The 15,381-nt window shown below is 42.4% G+C and overlaps 1 protein-coding gene across 6 annotated transcripts in view; it reads right to left on the bottom strand.

Moving 5' to 3' along the window:
* Positions 1-15,381, bottom strand: part of LOC137227817 (tyrosine-protein kinase JAK2) — a 375,133-nt gene that overhangs the window by 149,993 nt on the left and 209,759 nt on the right. For 4 of the 6 annotated variants that reach the window (XM_067744296.1, XM_067744295.1, XM_067744297.1 and 1 more), the window contains one exon: positions 10,974-11,052. In XM_067744296.1, coding sequence (XP_067600397.1) covers positions 10,974-11,052 — 79 coding nt within the window. Of the gene's footprint in view, positions 1-10,973; positions 11,053-11,360; positions 11,550-15,381 lie in introns of those variants that run through there. The other 2 variants (XM_067744299.1, XM_067744298.1) reach the window with 2 other exon arrangements.

Genomic DNA, 15,381 nt, shown 5'->3' with positions numbered 1-15,381 from the left:
TAGCTATAAACTTCCCTCTTAGAACTGCTCTTGCTGCATCCCATAGGTTTTGGATCATCGTGGTTTCATTGTCATTTGTCTCTAGGTATTTTTTGATTTCCTCTTTGAGTTCTTCAGTGATCTCTTGGTTATTTAGTAACGTACTTTTAGCCTCCATGTGTTTGTGTATTTTACATTTTTTTCCATGTAATTGATTTCTAATCTCATAGCGTTGTGGTCAGAAAAGATGCTTGATATGGTATCAGTTTTCTTAAATTTACTGAGGCTTGGTTTGTGACCCAAGATGTGATCTATCCTGGAGAATGTTCCATGCGCACTTGAGAAGAAAGTGTAATCTGCTGTTTTGGAATGGAATGTCCTATAAATATCAATTAAATCTATCTGGTCTATTGTTTCATTTAAAGCTTGTTTCCTTCTTAATTTTCTGTTTGAATGATCTGTTCATTGGTGTAAGTGAGGTGTTAAAGTCCCCCACTATTATTGTGTTAAACATCGATTTCCTCTTTTAGAGCAGTTAGCAGTTGCCTTATGTACTGAGGTGCTCCTATGTTGGGTGCATGTATATTTATAATTGTTATATCTTCTTCTTGGACTGATCCCTTGATCATTATGTAGTGTCCTTCCTTGTCTCCTGTAACATTCTTTATTTTAAAGTTTATTTTATCTGATATGAGTATTGCTACTCCAGCTTTCTTTTGATTTCCATTTGCATGGAATATATTCTTCCATCCCCTCACTTTCAGTCTGTATGTGTGCCTAGGTCTGAAGTGGGTCTCTTGTAGACAGCATACATATGGGTCTTGTTTTTGTATCCATTCAGCAAGCCTGTGTCTTTTGGCTGGAGCATTTAATCCATTCACGTTTAAGGTAATTATCGATATGTATGTTCCTATTACCATTTTCTTAATTGTTTTCAGTTTGTTTTTGTACGTCCTTTTCTTCTCTTGTGTTTCCCACTTAGAGAAGTTCCTTTAGCATTTGCTGTAGAGCTGGTTTGATGGTGGTGAATTCTCTTAGCTTTTGCTTATCTGTAAAGCTTTTGATTTCTCCATCGAATCTGAATGAGATCATTGCCAGGTAGAGTAATCTTGGTTGTAGGTTCTTCCCTTTCATCACTTTAAATATGTCATGACAGTCCCTTCTGGCTTCTAGAGTTTCTGCTGAGAAATCAGCTGTTAACCTTATGGGAGTTCCCTTGTATGTTATTTGTTGTTTTTCCCTTGCTATTTTCAATAATTTTTGTCTTTAATTTTTGCCAATTTGATTACTATGTGTCTCAGCGTGTTCCTCCTTATGTTTATCCTGTATGGGACTCTCTGCACTTCCTGGACATGGATGGCTATGTCCTTTCCCATGTTAGGGAAGTTTTCCACTATAATCTCTTCAAATATTTTCTCGGGTCCTTTCTCTCTCTCTTCTTCTGGGACCCCTATAATGCGAATGTTGCTGTTTAATGTTGTCCCAGAGGTCTCTTAGGCTGTCTTCATTTCTTTTCATTCTTGTTTCTTTATTCTGCTCCCATCAGTGAATTCCACCATTCTGTCTTCCAGGTGACTTATCCGTTCTTCTGCCTCAGTTACTCTGCTATTGATTCCTTCTAGTGTAGTTTTCATTTCATTTATTGTATTGTTTGCTCTTTAATTCTTCTAGGTCTTTGTTAAACATTTTTTGCATCTTCTCAATCTTTGCCTCCATTCTTTTTCCAAGGTCCTGGATCATCTTCACTATCATTATTCTGAATTCTTTTTCTGGAAGGTTGCCTATCTCTACTTCATTAAGTTGTTTTTCTGGGGTTTTATCTTGTTCCTTCATCTGATACATAGCCCTCTGCCTTTTCATCTTGTCTATTTTTCTGTGAATATGGTTTTTGTTCCACAGGCTGCAGGACTGTAGTTCTTCTTGCTTCTGCTGTCTGCCCCCTGGTGGATGAGGGTATCCCAGAAAAATTACTGAAGGAACTCTGGGAACCTAGTACTTAAAAAATTAGCTATAATAAATTTCCAGTCATCATAAATATTCTGATTTTACCTTCAGTTAAATATTAGACCAAGATGAGTCTTCACTTTGTCATAATGCTATAATAATAGCTTGATTATTCAACATGAAGAATCCTTTTACTGGAACCATTTTTCAGCTCATTTCTATATTTAAGTTGAGATTGAGTGCCATATTAGTTCTGTTTGGAATCCTCCTTGAAGACTTGTCCATCATAGTCAAGACCAGGGCTCAGAGTTTCTAAAAAAGATTTTAGAAGATGAATTAAATTTAGTCAGATGTAGGCTTGGCAGCTACCAGGAGCAAGACTTCTAGGATGGTGGGTGACCTTGCTGAGTCAACTGTCTGGGACTGAATCCTTCTTTGCCAGTTTAACTAACGTGGTGTCCTCATCTGGCAGTCCAGTAGTAAAGATTCCGCACTTCCACTGCAGAGAGCGCAGGTTCAATCCCTGGTGGGGGAACTAAGATCCTGCAAGTCTTGTGGTGCAGCCTGCTAGTGCTGGAGGGTCTCCTGCAGAGGTGGCAGGTGGCTGTGGCTCACCGTGAGGTCAAGGACACTGGCAGCAGAAGTTCTGGGAAGTACTCCTTGGCGTGAGCCCTCCCAGAGTCCGCCATTAGTCCCACCAAAGAGCCAGGTAGCAGGACATAAACATTTTAAGAGAGAATAAAAAGAAGAGACAAATAGAGACAACTTTTCCAAAGAGCTTTGCTCCAAAAGGCAGTAGAAATGGGGCAGTAGCTTGAAGACAATATGGAGTCAAGTAATGGTATAAATTAGGAATTGGCAAACTACAGCTCACAGGTCAAATGCAGACAGTTACCTGTTTTTGTAAAGAAAGCTTTACAAAACTGCCTGTTTTGTATATAAAGCTTTACATGTCTCTTCATTTATGGCTGCTTTTGCACCACAATGGTAGAGTTGAGTAGTTGCATCAGAGACAATCTTGCCTGAAAAGCCCGAAATATTTACTCTCTGTTCTTTAAGAGAAATACTGCCAAATCCTGGTTTAAATCAGTAACTCTCACAGTTTGGTACCCAAACCAACATCATCAGCATCACTTGGGAACCTATCAGAAATGCAAATGCTCAGGTCCCACTACAGACCTACTGAATCAGAAACTCTGGGCACAGGGCCCAGCAATCTGTGTGTAAACAAGACCTCTAGGTAATTCTGATTAAGAACTACTGGGGGGGCTTCCCTGGTGGCGCAGTGGTTGAGAGTCTGCCTGCCGATGCAGCGGACACGGGTTCGTGCCCCGGTCTGGGAAGATCCCACATGCCGCGGAGTGGCTGAGCCCGTGAGCCATGGCCACTGAGCCTGCGCGTCCGGAGCCTATGTTCCTCAACGGGAGAGGCCACAACAGTGAGAGGCCCACATACATCAAAAAAAAAAAAAAAAAGAACTACTGGGTAAGGGAACGGTTCTAGTAAGGCCAGGAACAGATAGGGACCCATCTGGAGTTTGTGTTCACAAATTTAAAGGGCCTTGAAGAGATTTAATGGAAACTTAACTGGCCTCAAGGAGGCTGTCAGTGAGGGCTTAAAGGAAAAAGAGGAAAATACTATTGAAAGCTAAATAAAAGGAGATCCTTGTTATATAGTAAAGTTTAGCAAAACTATCACCTATGGTAACATGGAAAATAAAACATATACTTAATAAATTAAGAAGATTCTAGGTAGAATGTTGAAGAAACAGCTAGCTTCTTCTATCTGCCTTTATAAGTGAAAGAGCAGCAAGAGGAAATAAAAAATGAGCTATTCGCTTTCTGAGTGGAATTTCAATGAAATGTAAAGGGCTAAAAACAGTCTTTTCAGCCAGCAAAATGTTCTTAAAGAAAGGGCCTCAAGGCAAAAACCAAATCTAGAGTGGGACCACTGTTCAGACCTCAGGAAGATCTGAATCAGTACCTCACAGATCCTTTCAAACAAGAGATTACCTTAGGATCTTAAGGATATTGTTCTACAGCAGCTTCACAGAAGCCTAAGGTAGCAAAAAGTTCCTCTCAAAACAGATTTGTGGGTATGACTTTTGTCTGATGGAGTAGACTATGAACTGACACACAGGAAGTCCACAAAGTTTTTACTGGAGTTACATTAGCTTAGAATGAAAGGGACAGTAATAATATAAAATAAAAGGAGGCATTTGGACCCCAAACTACTACAGGCAGGAAGCAAGCTCAGAAACTTACTCAGTGGCAAACAAGGTCAGTTCTTCTGGGGAAAAAAAAAATGATTCAGAAGGTGAAGCCAAAGACGAAAAGAAGATGCCACGACCCACTAAGAACAACTTCCAGGGAACAGGACTGAACTCTAATCAAGGAACTGCCATCATGCACATAGCCAGGTTTTGGAGTTGCTATAGAATGCCATGTGACTCCTTTTTTCCCTCTTTTTTGAACAGGAATGTCTAATGCAGTTAATGCATGCCTTTCCAATCTTGTAGTTTAATTATGTGGGGGCATATTACTTGTCTTTTCACAGGTCATCAGTTATAGAGGAATCATTCTCAAGAAACCATACCCAAGGAACCTCATCTTCACCTGGACCTGATTTCAATGATGAGATACTGGATTTTGAGTGATGTCATTATGGGATGTGAATTAGAGGTCTCTGAGGAAGGGGTTAGTGTATTTTGGACATAGGAGGGATGTGAAGTGTGGCAAAATGGCAATTATGGCAATAATATTGTCCAGAGATAGCCATAACAAAATCTCCTATCCCATGTGTTCTTCCACAATGTGACCTTGCCACTCCCCAATTTATACCGAGGGCTAACCTGATTAGGTCCACCAAACCTAACCTGACTCACTTGCTTTTAATCGCCTGCCTTTAGTTGATTTTAAAATCCATATAGCTAACAGTCATTAGCCAAGCAATATATCTAAACTCCCAATAGCTTTCTCATAAATAACACCTTAGACTACAAGTCACTATAATAATGCTTGCCTAAGTTGTTTTTCAGGAGCTAGTTCTTGACCAGCTCAACCCAGCTGAGACCACCACCCATTCAACTGGGACTGCCTGATTGTCCATTGGATCACCTTTTCATGTCAGAAGACACAAAGCTCCACCCTCAGATCATACTAATGCCACCATTTTCTGAACATGCACCCCATGTAGAAGCCTGTAGCTCAGTTGTGCCTGTGCAGAACTTCAATTACTGAACTTTTTTCCTGCTTCCAATCACCTTTCCCCATGCCTCAGACCACCATTCTCCTTTATTCCATAAATATCCCAAGTGCTTCACTTTCGGGAAGGCAGATTTGAGATTTGTTCTCCAGTCTCCTCACTTGGCTGCCCCATAAGTAAACATTTTCTCTGCTGCAAACCTCAGCATCTCAGCATGTGGCTTCCTGCACATCAGGCAAAGGAACCTGGTTGGGTAACACAAGAAGCAGTCTATTCCCCACCCCCACTTCGCCATGTTCACTGAAATACTCACTTTTAAACCCTGACTCACCAGGTAAGAAAGCCAACTACCCTGAGGCCCCGATATTTTAAGGAAGCCCAAGCCACATGTACATGTTCCAGTTAAGAGCCCCAGCTGAGATCCGAGTCAGCAGCCAGTGTCAATTACCAGTCATGTGAGTGAAGACACCTCCAGATGATTCTAGCCCTCTACCTCCAAATTACCCCCAGCCAGCAACTCTTCCCAACTGAGGTCCTAGACACTGTAGAGTGGAAACAAGTCATCTCTGGTGTGCTCTATCTGAAATACTGACTCGTAATATGAGTCTAATAAAGTAGTTATTTTTCATCACTAAGTTGTGGGGTGGTTTTGTCACAAAGTAATAGCAACTAAAATACATACTAATAGAAATGATCCAGTAGAGGGAAAAATTGAGAATGCAAGAAAAGGAGAGAGAAATACAGTGCTAAAGTCCTTGAAGGCAAAAGGGGATGGTTTCCTCTACCCAAATAGATGAAGAAGTCTTACATGGGACACTGAATAGTACATACATTGTAAAGGAGGGAAGGGCAGAGTACAGGTACAGATACAGAATTGGAGGAAAGGGGCCTATTGATGGTGGATTGTGTTATTTACACATATGGAGCTAAGTACCAGAAGACACTGTTTTAAGATTTGAAAGTGGTTTCCTGGAGAACAAGAATCAGAGATGCGGGGAGGGGGGCAGAGGCAAGGGGCTGCTGTTTTTTGTTATAAACATTTAAACCATTTACTTCTTAAACTTTATACACACTTTACCATGTGATTTCACCTTTTTAAAGTACACAGTTTTTTAAAAAATTTAGTCCACTCCTTCATTTTGCAAATGAGGAAAAAACAAGACTCACTGATTATATGACTTGCTCAAAATCACACACCATATTGACAGCAGTCAGTCCTTGATCCCCTGACTTCCAAAACAGTGTACTTCCTCACATCACACTACCTTTTATATTATAAAAATATTACCTACTGGCATATTTCATAATCAGAATTTATTAAAATAACCTAGTAAGCAATAATGAATGCCCTATTCCCAAGGACTGATACCAAAAAAGGCAGAAGAGTGTCCTTGTGGAGATCAAAATACTCATTCAAGCAAAATAAATAGCCCATGGACTATCTCTACCTCATTCACCTTTAGAATAGCTATACTGTACAGGCTTCAAAAACAGATAACACTTCCTTTGCCCTTTCCTAATCTGAATACTCTTAATTATACTACCTTCAGTTTTATAAGTTATCAACCAAGAATTTCTCTTTCCTTTTAGCAATTAATACCTTATCATTTTATTCAGATCTTACCAGTACAATTGCACCTAGAGGTTAGTTGTCTAAACTGACAGACCAATGAATGTCTAATGCTAACCACTGAATGTCTACTCATTCAAATAATATAAATGCAGGGCTAATGCCCATAAGGAATATGGGTCCCTGTGTAGTGTGATATGAGAGGACACAGATGAATGACAAACATTCTGTCAAAAAAATACCTCCTAGTCTTTATTGTGTCTAAAATTCTCATCATTAGTCCCAGGGATGGAGAGTTTTGAATAGAAGTCTCCACTGATCAACCAAAAGTCAAATTCAACGGTTTTTTTTTATACTAGAGAGAACAAAATATTTGCAATGGTTATTTCTGCATGGGGAAACCGTAAGCAATTTTCTTCTTTCTTCTGCTTTTCTAGGTTTTATATTAGGAAAGAGAGCAGTACACATTTTTAAGAACTTTTTCTTTCTTTTTTTAAAAATTAATTAATTTATTTATTTTTGGCTGCATTGGGTGTTCGTTGCTGTGCACAGGCTTTTTCTAGTTGTGGTGAAAGGGGGCTACTCTTCGTTGTGGTGTGCAGGCTTCTCACTGTGGTGGCTTCTCTTGTTACAGAGCACGGGCTCTAGGCGCACGGTCTTCAGTAGTTGTGGCACGTGGGCTCAGTAGTTGTGGCTCGAGGGTTCTAGATACATGCTCAGTAGTTGTAGCGCACGGGCTTAGTTGCTCTGTGGCACATGGGATCTTCCCGGACCAGGGCTCGAACCCGTGTCACCTACATTGGCAGGCGGATTCTTAACCACTGCGCCACCAGAGACGTCCCAAGACCTTTTAAAATTCTGATTCTTCTCACTTCTTGGCAGTGATCAACAATGGTAAACTTGTTAATCAATCCCACCTTCTTAACCTACCCACCCACCTGCTTCACACACTGCTCCATCTTTGTCGCCTTTGCCAATTCCTCTTCTTTCACCCATTCTCTAATTATGTGCAGTTCCCAAGGCTCAATCTCAGATGCACTGCTCTTCTCTCTAAGCACAATTCCAGCCTTAAATTTCTCTATTACGTTCTAGTCATATTGTCCCACTGTCTGGCTATCTATTTTCACTTACTTACCCCACTGTCACCTCAAACTCAACATATCCAAAATATAAGCCCAGTTGTCCGTATCCCGTCAACCAGCTACTAATACCTCATACCTATTTCTGTCAGTACTGTCATTAATAAAACCCTAGTTCTCTTTTTGTCACCAATTAGGTGAGTAACTTTGGCCACATTTTTAAACCTCTCTGGGTTTCCTAATGCACATGTTCTCAGATATCTTAAGAGTTTCAACACTCTTTGATTTCCTCTGTCACTGAGGATCAAAACTTCAGTCATTTTTGATTACTCCTCTCCCTCCCCGCACTACATCCTCCTTTCTGATTCAGTCCAGAATTAAGCCTTGTGTGACATCTCTCCAGTCTTATTTTCACTAAAGCCAAATCCTCATTACCTCAGGCCCAGATTATCTTCCTAGCTTTATCACTTCTCTTTCCAACTCATACTCTACCCAGTGCTGGTGCCACTGTGATTTTCTTAAAATACTTTTTTAAGCAAGTTCCTTCTCAATCTGAAACTTTTAAAGCTTGTCTATTACCTATGAAGCAAAGTGCTGATACATTCTTCTCATCCTAGCACTTAAAACCATCCATAATCTAATTCCAATCCACATTTTCAACCTGATTTCTTACTACTCTGGATTCTAAGAGGTTGATATGACTTTCAATATTCTAGGCTGAGGATAAGAGTCCCGGGATTCAGGTGGTAAAAGTGGGGGAAGCAGAAATATGAATGACAAAATAAATATGAATAGGACATGTTGAATGGATTAATATATGAGGTAAATGAAAGAGGTAGTTTAAAGATGACATCTAATTTAAAGCCTATATGGCTAGGAGAGAAGGAAATTACAAAGGGGTATAAAAAGATGATTTTCATTTAAGGTATGTTATGTTTAAGGAGATGGTCAAAAATACTAGTAGAAAAACAGTACTGGAAAAACCAGAAAGTAACTAGAATGACAATCAATAGGATTAGCCTAAAACGAAAGAGCTAGACAGAAGCTATAAAGATATGAAATAGGAGAGTAAATATACTAAGCTATGATCAGCTAGTACTGGCTTTATCAATAAATTGATAACCAGCTGTATCAATAATTGTATGAATAATTTTGGTGGGGAGGGGAATCAATTAGTGACCAACATTAAAAAATGCAGTTTTCCCATTTAAAAAAATTTATCAGAAAAGCCAACCAAAACCTAAGGCAAAGGTTCCCAAACTTTCTCCATTTAGGAAATTCTTAGTCTTAGTAATTTTTTCATAGCAACCTTAGGCCAAAAGAAATACTTAAGTAGGTGGGTTCAAACCCCTTAAGTGTTAATGTCCTTATAACTTAGTGCTTGTTGGACACTGTACAAACTCTCAAACCTGGAATCAAATTGGACAACATGACACTGTAGTATGCTGTTTCATACAGTAGTTGCTTTTTATCAGAGCAACCTCTAAAAATACAGCTTTGCAAAAACATGACATTGTAGAAAGGAATGTGTCAATCTAATGTTGAAACTGTGAACTACCTCAAACTATCAGTTCATGCTTGGGTTCAATGGCACTCTAGGCCACTTCAGCACATAGTTTGGGAAACTGGGAGCAAAGGGAAGGGGCCTAAAAAAGAGAAGAATAAAAAATAATGGGAGAGGAGCAAAAGAAAGTTCTTATTAGCATGGTTAACCACAAGAGGGCAGCACAACAGTTGGTAGGGGCGGCACAAATGTGGGGGGGAGGGGGGTGCGGAGAGATGATAAGGGTCAAACCTTTCCATAAAAACGCTCTAAGACCCCTTAACCACTTCAAGACATAAAAGTCCTTTTTCTCCTTATACTAAAGAGGAAGAAACACTGGTCACTGGCAGATCACCTTATGCAGTCATTGTGCCCTTCTCTGAATATCCTTTGCCTGCCCAGCCATGACTTTCACAGTAGCCAAGCAATGTACTACTTTGCATGCATAATCTTATTCAATCCTCACAACAATCTTATAAGAAAGTGAGACTCAAAGAGATTTTAAATAATACCACTATTAAGTGGCAGGAACACCAGAATTCAAACCCAGATCTGACCCCAAAGCCAATGTCCTTCCCTATTCTGCCTCAAAAGTATCTCACCTTTCAGCAATAACCAGGTGAAGTAGAGAAAAGATCATGTTCCCATCCTATACCTGAGACACCTGTCTCAAATCACTAGGAAAAACCAGTAAATGAAACAAACTATTCCTTAACAGGTCCCTAAAACATGCTAAATAACTCCAAACACAGGACACTCAGAGCCAAAACAAGCATTATATGCTTAACTAGTCAGCAAGTACTGTAGCTTTCCTGTACAGGTAAATACTTGTTAAGGCAAATGTTGGACACATCTGCTTTGCAGATATGTTACACACTAAAAGATATGTGCACATACAAGCAAGCGATTCTCATACCTAAAGTGGTAAAAGGTGAAGGGGGGAGGCAAAGGTAGGCCAAAGGTTGATTATTCATCTTCATATCTATTGGGTGTTATATCAGAATATCTGCAATAGCCCAACAACTCACTTGTACAAACCTATTATGAAACCAAAAGCAATCGTCATCGCTCTTATTCCCACTTGTAGTTTCCTTCTCCACATTCTTCCTCCCCTCTGTGACATACTCAGCTGCCTCTATCCTTTCATTCAGAGAAAAGGAGTTTCTTCTGACAGATTAATAACCACCGGAAAGCAAAATGGGTAAATTCAACCGACACAGCAAACTTAAGCAGATAAAACCATTCACGAAGCATTCAGTGTGGTAGCAGAAACCCCAGCAAGAGCAGCTAACGTGTCCTCTCAATAGGTATCTCTTATTACTTGAAAATGTTCCTCGTTCAAAGATTAACAATATTTGGCTGCTTGAGGAGAAAGGGTAACGGACAACGTTTTCTGTGCAAAGAAAGACAATGTACAATCAGCAGAGAAACAAACAACTAACGTTTCTTAAAGGATCCAAGAGCAACAATAACCCCCAAAATTACCCTCCCAGAGCAATATTCAAAGTTCAGTACTGCCATTTTCAAAGGAGTAAGCGACAATGAGCCCTGCCCGTCGACACACGCTTCCATTGGACTTCCTACGCACAACAGCTCGAGACACCCTCGTCTTTACTGCAGCGAAAAAAGACAGCAGCCAGGATCGCATACCCACCTTCGCGGGAAGGGGAGGAAGGGCCTCTTCTGCAGAAGAGAAACAGGTCACATCTTGTTGCCTTGCCTGCTTCCGAAACCTAAAAAAAAAAAAAAAAAAAGCAGCAGTTAGTACCGCAGAAATCCAGGGTAAATTGATGCTCTTTTCTAGGCTGTTCAGATGTCTAAAAAATTTTAAAGAGGAATAAGTAAAGGGGGAGGAGGAATATCAGACACATAAGGATGCAAATATCAACGCAAGACACTCCGTTGTAGGTTCCCTTTTAAAGAGGAGGATTTTCTTGCCGAGAAGTTTACTGCCACTAGCGAGGGGAAAGCGGGGATCAGGAGGTGGGAGGGAGGGTGAAGAGAGAACTGCTGCCGGAGCCCAGGCAGCAATAACACCCACCCGCTGCACGGATCAGGCGACGAGGACGCGCCCCGAGGCCGCAGGGACTGCTCCTACCCGGCGCCTCCGCCCGGCCACGATCTTCGAAGCCCCTGGAGCGGGCAAGGGTCCGAGCGTCCGCCAGGCTGGGCCCTCGGGGGCCCTCCCGTGCGGGTTCTGCTCCCACTCACATCCCTCGGCGGCGAGGACCGGGCCTCTCCCTGCGCGGCGATAGCAGCCCTCCGCCCCGACGCGCGCCGCAAGTCCGGGCCCCGGGGCCGAGTGGCCGAGGCGGCGGCACGAACTGACGAGCGAGCCGGGAGCCGGCCCAGCCTCTCAGCGCCCCGGGAGGCCGTCAGCGGAGGCCGCTAGCGGAGGCCGCTGCTTGCCCCCTTCTGCTCCTCTTCCTCTCTCCTTCCGGCAGCCCACACCACTCCCACTTCGGGCAGCCGGGAAGCCCGTCACAGTCGTCGTCTCCACCCTCTCCCAAGCCACACCGTCTTCTCAGCGCCGCAGGCGACACTGACTGGGACGTCCTATTTACTTCCAACTCAGCCTCCCAGTTGGCCTCGGGTGCCGCGGCCGGTTCACGGCTGGCTGAGGCCTCCTTGGAGCGGGGTGGGGGCGGGCGCGGGCGCCTGGCGTGCGCCCCCGGTCTGCGCGTGCGCGCGTGTGCCTCTCCACCCAGGCCGCGCTTTCCCCGGCGCGCGCGGAGGGGCCGACGGGGACTAGCTACGCAGGACCGTGGCTTCTCGGGAAGCCGGCAAGCGTGCGCGGAGATTCCCGCGGTGGCCCCTGGGCGTGAGCGGGCGGGGAGACTTGAGCTGGGCTGGGCCCTCCGCAGATGGCCGTGTGCGTGGCCGGAGGCGGCTGGGAATGAGTAAGCCACGCCGGGAAGGCGCCCTCGGCGCACAACCTGGCACCGCACAGAGACTTTCCCCTCCCGCGCACTGTTGTCTTTTTTGCTTTTGCTCCCACTTTCGGGGTGCAGCAAACCTGCCCCTCCACAGTCCAGGCCGCTAGGCCGAGAGAAGTAGCGCCGAGGGTTGGGGCAACCCAACGCACCGTTTCGCGCCAGTGCAATTCCGTGCGCCTGATTCCAACCAGTCACCTCTGCTGGAAAGGGGTGAAGGTGGAATGAGGTGCCCAGATGCCTGTGGAATGGCGGCAAGGCCTGGCAAAGGAGGAGAAACAACTTCTACCATCCCAAAGAGCCTCATTCATTCATTCAACAAATATTTACAGAGCATCTACTGTGTGCCAGGCTGTAGGACCCCAAGGATGATATGTGAACACAACCCACATACTCTTTGCCCCACGGGAGCTTGTATTCCGATAACGCGACAAAAATGCTTTTAATTTATCAGTATAATGTGCCAGAGTATAACTGCCGCTAGGAAAAGTAAAGGAGCAGGAAGTGAGGAGGCAGTGTGCTATTTTAGTTATAGTGGCCAGGAAAGACCTCCCAGAGAAACTAACGTTTGAGCAGAGATCCGAAGGATGAGAATGAGCTATCTGGGAAAAGAGTTTCATGCAGAAACACTAGCAAAGGCAAAGACCCTGAGAAGGGAAGGTGCTTGGCAAGTTCAAAGGACCGGGAAAGAGGTCACTGGCTGGAGGACAGTGAAGGAAGGGGCAGTGGTAAGAGGTGAGGCCGAAGAAGTAGCCTGTGACCCAACTGTGTAGGGCCTTTTTCACTCATCATCAGCCTTCTTTCTGTTAATCTGAAAAAAAAAAAAAAAAAAAAACATGCATTTATAGCCCCTGTTTCCCCATACAAATGATGCTGCGATTCAGGTCAAGCTTGTATTTAATGGTTTCTTTAAATAAACCTCACCAAAGCAACTCCTGCATTTCTTCTTACATAAGACCCATTGCAAAAGGTCTTTGAGCAAATGATAGCAGGATCGGAAATGACTTGAATTCACACTGACTTCTTTAAAGTAAGTAGTGAACTAGAGCCCTGTTTTCTCCTAAGAAGGGATTTACAGGAGAACTGCATTCCTATGGCTACTGTCTGACAAGCAAAATATGCTGGAGAGTTCTTGGTTGTTGTTGTCGTTGTTTAATTTCTAAAAAGAAATTAGAAATAGGAGTTGTGACTCAACAGCAAATCTAAAATCTGTTTAGAATGTTAAGGTTGAAATTACAAGCAGCAACCACCACAAGAGTTCCCTTTTCCTGCAAACAAAAACTGTTAACTGGAGTAGAAACCAGAACACAGACCCACGTAAAGAACATAAAGTGCTGAAGGTGGCTTTAATGTTAGGGTTAAAATGAAAGTCGTCTGAACTGTGGAAATGGAAGCATTCTCTTTGGGAGGGGTGGGGGGCAAAAGCCTGTTTAAGAACTCTAAACAGTACAGATACATTCATTGTAGTAAATGATGTTTCTATATTTTGTAATGATGTGTTTATTCAACCAGGCATGGTATCTGTTACTCCACTGCCTTTTTGCAGGGAAAGGCCATTTGGAAATAGTAAATATTGAGGGTTTCTTGTGGGGGAAGGGATTCTTTTTTATAATAGTGATTTGGATAGGGAAGACAGGGTGGGCAAGGGAAATATATTAATCACAGGCTTGTAGACGAGAAATCAATCTACCCATACAGAGAGATAAGGTGACTTGCTTAGTGTCATTCTACTAGTGAAAGCCTCTCTCCTTACCAAAAATACTATGATTTTAAGCCAATATAACCCTGGAATGTTTAGCTCTTTTCACTCTTTGGAGAACTTTTTAACTCTTTATGTGATCCCTGGTAGTGACATAGCTAGAAATTTGCTCCCAGGGCGAATATTTCAGAAAGTTTCCTCTATTCTTTGATAATGGTAAAAGAGGATTCCAAGACATTTGACCAAGTCTTTCAAGACATTCTTTCACACAACATGGAGAAACAAGAAATGTGAGTTGGGTTGGATGATGAAACATTCAGATTCAAAACTGATTGTATGGCCATATCTCGAAGTAAAAATTAGCAGCCAGTTGTCAAGTATGGGGTGTTGTGCCACAAGTTCTGTCATTCTACTGCAGTAGAATATGGTGGCAGTGGCTCCTGACTGCCATTCCTAATCCACACCTGCAACAAGACTGACAGAATGTGTTAGATAGGGCTTTGGCATTCACTTCTTTTTAAAGTCCTTAAGTGGTTTCAGTGCAAAGGTTGGAAATCCATGGCTCAGCGTTTAGGAACTTAAGGTTGAGAGTCTGGCTGACTCAGGTTTGAATCACTGTTTTCACCAAGGAAGTCATTTATATTTTCTAAGCTTCCATTTCGTCATCAGTATAATGAGGATAAGAATATCTTCTCTGAAGAGCTGTTTTGAAGATTAGATGAAAAAGTATTTTTAAACCCTTAGCACAGTTATTAAATGCCTATTATGGTTGTGGTGGGGACAATTTATAGATATCCCCAAGCTGGGGGGTATAAGAAATACGCTGGATTTTCTCAGTAATCCTGAAGCATTTGTCACAGTTTATTGTGTGACACGAAACTGTGTGGGCAGGAATGATAAGGGCTGGGTTGTAACAGAGATAAACGCAAAGACCTGCAATTGTATTTTTTAAAAAACAAAACTATGCCATTAACTGATGAAATAATGAAAACATTCTCAAGAGGAGCATAAATGTGAGAGCAGAAAAAGATATAGGAAAGTCCTTCCCCTTGGAAGGGGAAACAGGCTCAAGCAAAAGACTGGGGATAGATCCACAAGTTAGATTGTTTCCTTCCAGGGTAGAGAAGATGTACTTTTCTGAAGGCATCAGCTATGGAGAGAGGCTAATTTATCCCAGGTCTAGTAATATAGACCGAAAGACAAAGTCAGGAGTGTGAATCAGGTAGACAGACAAGCAAGCAATGTTTTTTACTTTGAATCATCCAGATATTTTAGGACTATTCATTTCAAAGTTAGGTTGGATATGGCAAAAATTTTTTTCAAAATTTCCTCTGCCCTTTATCATATGTATATCTCTACATCAATTCTTTCATTCTTCATTATAGTCCCAAAGAAAAAGGTGTTCCTGGCAAGCAGGTCCCTCCTTCCCT

The sequence above is a fragment of the Pseudorca crassidens genome, chromosome 7, assembly GCF_039906515.1.
Source record: "Pseudorca crassidens isolate mPseCra1 chromosome 7, mPseCra1.hap1, whole genome shotgun sequence".
Taxonomy (NCBI): Eukaryota; Metazoa; Chordata; class Mammalia; order Artiodactyla; family Delphinidae; genus Pseudorca; species Pseudorca crassidens.
Note: the sequence above shows the minus strand (reverse complement) of the source record. Positions and strands in the feature narration are given on the sequence as shown.